General features: G+C 49.6%; 1 protein-coding gene across 1 annotated transcript; it reads left to right on the forward strand.

Annotated features, from left to right (window-relative positions):
- Window positions 1–171: 171 nt before the first annotated feature.
- s1pr5a (sphingosine-1-phosphate receptor 5a) lies at window positions 172–4,296 on the forward strand. Its single transcript, XM_084329889.1, has 2 exons — window positions 172–271; window positions 1,395–4,296. The coding sequence occupies exon 2, from the start codon at window positions 1,704–1,706 to the stop codon at window positions 2,952–2,954; it is 1,251 nt and encodes a 416-aa protein (XP_084186015.1). The 5' UTR covers window positions 172–271; window positions 1,395–1,703; the 3' UTR covers window positions 2,955–4,296.
- The last annotated feature ends 315 nt before the right edge of the window (window positions 4,297–4,611 follow it).

Consider the following 4,611-nt stretch of genomic DNA (forward strand, 5'->3'; position numbering starts at 1 on the left):
ACAAGAGCCAGAGAGCCTACAAGCGTTTTACCTTCATTTGGCAAGTAAAGTGCAACTCAGCAGGCAGCAGCGGCACAGGGCGGGGCCAGGGGCCAGGGGGCGGGGCCAGGGGCCAGGGGGCGGGCCCTCGTGTTGAGTCCTGCCCAGCGCGCCTCTCACACCACAGTCTGAGGTTGATCGACAGAGAGAGTCGTGGGATATCATCATAATTCTGGATTCTCCACGGCGAGCTTTTATACGGGACGCGGTTTTTTTTCCAACGAATTTACAGGTGCGTTTGTTTCAAGTTCAAGTTTTGTTTCACTTGTCACATATTATAATAAGGTACATTACAGTGAAATAAAATGCTTGGTTCATATGAGCCTCCGTGCATGAGATTGTCGTGCTTCACACAGTAAAACTAAAAAAGTTAAAAGAATAAAGACCAAACACTATACAAAATATACAATATACGATTAATTGAAAATGGGGGACCCTGATGTAAACAAGGCGAAAGTCTTTCTCTGGTCTGCATCCCCTATTGAGCTGTTACGCCTACTGTGCAATCTGTTAATACAATGTGCAATAAATCAATCAATCAAACCTAAAGTGTACAAACAATAAAGTACAACCGTTTTGGTTGTTGAAATCGTTATCTCCATGTCTCTACTCTGCCAGAGTTAAGACAAGTGATTTATAATGCGTGGTGTTTATGACCGCAACACACAATCATGATTCATATACAGACCGCAGGCTATTATCCTCCTTCTAAAGTTTACTTGGGAAAGTAAAACAATAATCGTCACGGCGGCGAGGTCTGAAGAGTGCTGTCATGATGTCGCCACGCCTCAGATCTGATGCATGAAGATGCCTTTACTCACATCATGCAATCTGTTAATACAGTTTTCAATCAATCAAACAGCTGATGGTCTGACTGCGCGTATAGACGCGCTCCGAGGCAGAGCACTGTCCGCGGTTACCTTCTATTCCACCGTCATCTCTCTCCCACAACTATTTGTGGTTTTCGGATTATAACACTCAAAACAACAACATATCTTCTTTCGAAAAAAAGAAAACAATTAAATAACGGTTATCCCGACTTTCCTATAGAAATATGGTGAGAGCTGTTTCTTTTCCCATCAGAGGCTAAATGTCGTTTTGTCTAATAAAGTAATATGAGGCTGCGAGATGGACAGTCACTGTTTAGGATATATCAACGTAATTCTAGGATTAGGATATTTAAATTCCTTTCTTTTTACTTTTTTATTTACACGGTCTCAACATTTTCTCTTACCTTGTGGACCTTTTATTATTTGATTATTATTATTATTATTATTGTTATTAATTTATTACTGCTTTTTGGTGTCCCATTGACCATTGTAAAGAAATACTAACTTTCCCCTCTCTCCCTCTAGTGGATAAACCAGGCATTACACCGGTGATCCACACTGAGAAGGAGCGAGGACCGTTCAAACCCAGGAGACCGGAAAACGAGGAAGCGGCCTCGCGAATGGATTAAAAGAAAAAGGAGGACAAAAAAAGAACCTCTGCTTCTCATTTCCCCCCTGAGGAATATACTCCACTAGTTCCTGTTTCCAGAGACATGCAATACCCAAGAACTACGTGAGACACCGACTTACTGGATGTAAAGTAAAAAGAAAACAACTGACACCCCCGGGCTGAATACAGGATATTATATCCCGCTCTTATTATAAACACTTAAAATGGCCACCGAATCCTCCCACGCCGCGTACGCCGCGGTGGCTCCGTCCCTGGTGCCCGTCACGCCGTCGGCGGGCTACCTGCTGCGGATGTTCCGCGAGTACCAGAGCAACGCGGTGATCGTGGCGCACTACAACTACACGGGCAAGCTGAAGGAGAACAAGTACCGCGACGGCCTCAAGCCCGAGGCCATCGCCTTCCTGCTGGTGTGCATGCTCATCGTGCTGGAGAACGCCGTGGTGCTGCTGGCCATCTGGCGCAACAAGAAGTTCCACCTGCCCATGTACTACCTGCTGGGCAACCTGACCCTCTCGGACATGCTGGCGGGCTTCACCTACATGGTGAACATCGTGACGTCGGGCGCCAACACGCTGAAGATGACGCCCGTGCTGTGGTTCCTGCGCGAGGGCGGCGTGTTCATCATGCTGGCGGCGTCCGTCATCAGCCTGCTGGCCATCGCCATCGAGCGGCACGTCACCATGGTGCGCATGAAGCCGTACCAGGGGGCCAAGCAGGGACGCATGTTCGGCCTCATCGGCGCCAGCTGGGTGGTGGCCGTGTTCCTGGGCGTGCTGCCCGTCCTCGGCTGGAACTGCATCGGCCGCCTGGACCAGTGCTCCACCGTGCTGCCGCTCTACTCCAAGAGCTACATCCTGGTGTGCATCACCATCTTCACCGCCGTGCTGCTCGCCATCGTGGTGCTCTACGTGCGCATCTACCGCATCGTGCAGGTCAACACCCAGCAGCGCCTGCAGGCGGCCCCGGCGGCGGGGGGCCCCGCCCAGCGCGGCGGCAGCAGCAGCAAGGGGCTCGCCCGCAAGTCCCAGAAGTACCTGGCCCTGCTGAAGACGGTCACCATCGTCCTGGGGGTCTTCATCGCGTGCTGGCTGCCCCTCTTCGTCCTGCTGCTGCTGGACTTCTGCTGCCCGGCCAAGGGCTGCCAGGTGCTCTTCAAGGCGGACTACTTCCTGGGCATAGCCATGTTCAACTCCCTGCTCAACCCCATCATCTACACGCTGACCAGCAAGGACATGAGGAGGGCCATCCTGCGGCTGCTCTGTCGCCACTGCCTGCTGACCAAGGACGGGCAGGTGAAGAAGATGGGGCTGCACTTCCTGGAGTGCAGCACCAGCAAGACGGACGCCGCCTCCCACCGGCTGGAGGGCCTGGAGACCACGGTGTCCTCAGCCAACTTCTCGCCGGCCTCCGCCATCAAGGCCATCTATCCCCGGATGACGTCGTCGAAGACATGAAGCGGTCGCCGCGACAGGCGGCCAAGTCGTCGTACACTCCATGTGAATGAGAGAGAGAGCGAGAATGCTGGTGAAGATCTCGTAAACATTGTGTGGCATAATAATAATCGTGTGGTCGTCGTGACAACACTACACGTGTGTGTGACTGTGTGTGTGTGTGTGTGTGAGGAATGTCCTCTTGTGTGTCGCACTCTGCCACAGTTTGGCCATGTTCCTCGTGGAGCTCACGATAGACTCGACAACGTGTTCGATCGTCAGATGTACACATCAAGAAAGAAGGGCCTTTTTATTCCACGGGTTTAAAAGTTGCTACAAGTTTCCATATATATATATTTTAGACTGAAAATTCACTGTGTCTTTCATGTATTGAAGGATGGCGCATGAAAGTGACCGCAGCCGCCCCTCAGCGAGTGACCACACACTTCCAACACAAACGTCAAGTCATCGGCGTCCTTGAACACAAAACTAAAATCGGAGCGAAAACGCCCACGTCGGGGCGAGAGGTCGACTGCCGAACACGAAACTCCTCCTTATCTCCTCTCCTCTCTCCGCTTCTGCGCCAAAACGCATAATGGCATGTTGTTTAAAAGGCACAGAGCATCCACACCCAAAAAAACTGCCGCCAAAACCATGTCATTTCTGTCATCTGAACCCAGGGAGCACCCCCCCCCCCCCTCCCCGCCACTGAGATCAGAGGCTTGGTGGCTTGGAGACGCACAGAGAAGCGGTGGCTCGCCCGTGCGGGCTGGTCTGTATAACGACCTCGTCGTCGGCCCCCTCGACACATGTAGCAGCGGAGCACGAGACTGAGGGCAATGAAAGCAGAGAGTGGAGAGGCTCGGCGACTCAAAGCACGGCGTACGTACGGCCAGGGAGCTGCGTGTTGGACGAGAACGCGGAGGCTCGGGGACTCAAAGCACGGCGGCCGTACATACGGCCAGGGAGCTGCGTGTTGGACGAGAACACGAGAGCCTCAGGACTTTCCTGTCGGGAGGAAATCCAGCTTGCAATGAAGTGTTATTTATGTATTATTTCTCCTGTAAACCGATTGTTATCTCGTCACACACACAATGGCTGACGAATGGAAATGCGCACACGGCTATAGGTGGAATGTTTACATTGTGATGGCGGCGGTGAGAAGAAACCGTTTGAATTGTTCTAACGTTGCAATAATTGTAAAAAACTAAAGAAAAGAAAATGAATTTCTGTCACTGCTTCGCAGGGTCTTGTGTAAATAGAATAACTGTCTCTCTGAGATCATTGTTTTGTATAATAAAAAATTAGACCGAAGTTATGATGTTTTATAATGTACATTCTAACAATTAATAAATATATGTGAATATATCTACGTTGGCGATTTGTTGTTCTTGCATCCAAGAATGAAATATAGATTCAAGATTCAAGAGGTTTATTTGTCACATACCAGGGCATACAGTGAAATGCGGGTGGTCATGCCCGATTAGATTGTGCAATAATACTAATAATAAAATAGATGTAAAAAAACAGATAATAAAAAGACATAAGATGGGCATGATAAAATAGACATGCTAAATTCCTGAGAAGGCACTGGGTCCCGTCCTATGTACACTACTATACTATACAATATACAGTTTTAACTCTATGTCATTATGCTATACTTACTATATCTAAACTATAC

Source organism: Notolepis coatsorum (assembly GCF_963971535.1).
Source record: "Notolepis coatsorum genome assembly, chromosome: 14".
Classification (NCBI taxonomy): Eukaryota; Metazoa; Chordata; class Actinopteri; order Aulopiformes; family Paralepididae; genus Notolepis; species Notolepis coatsorum.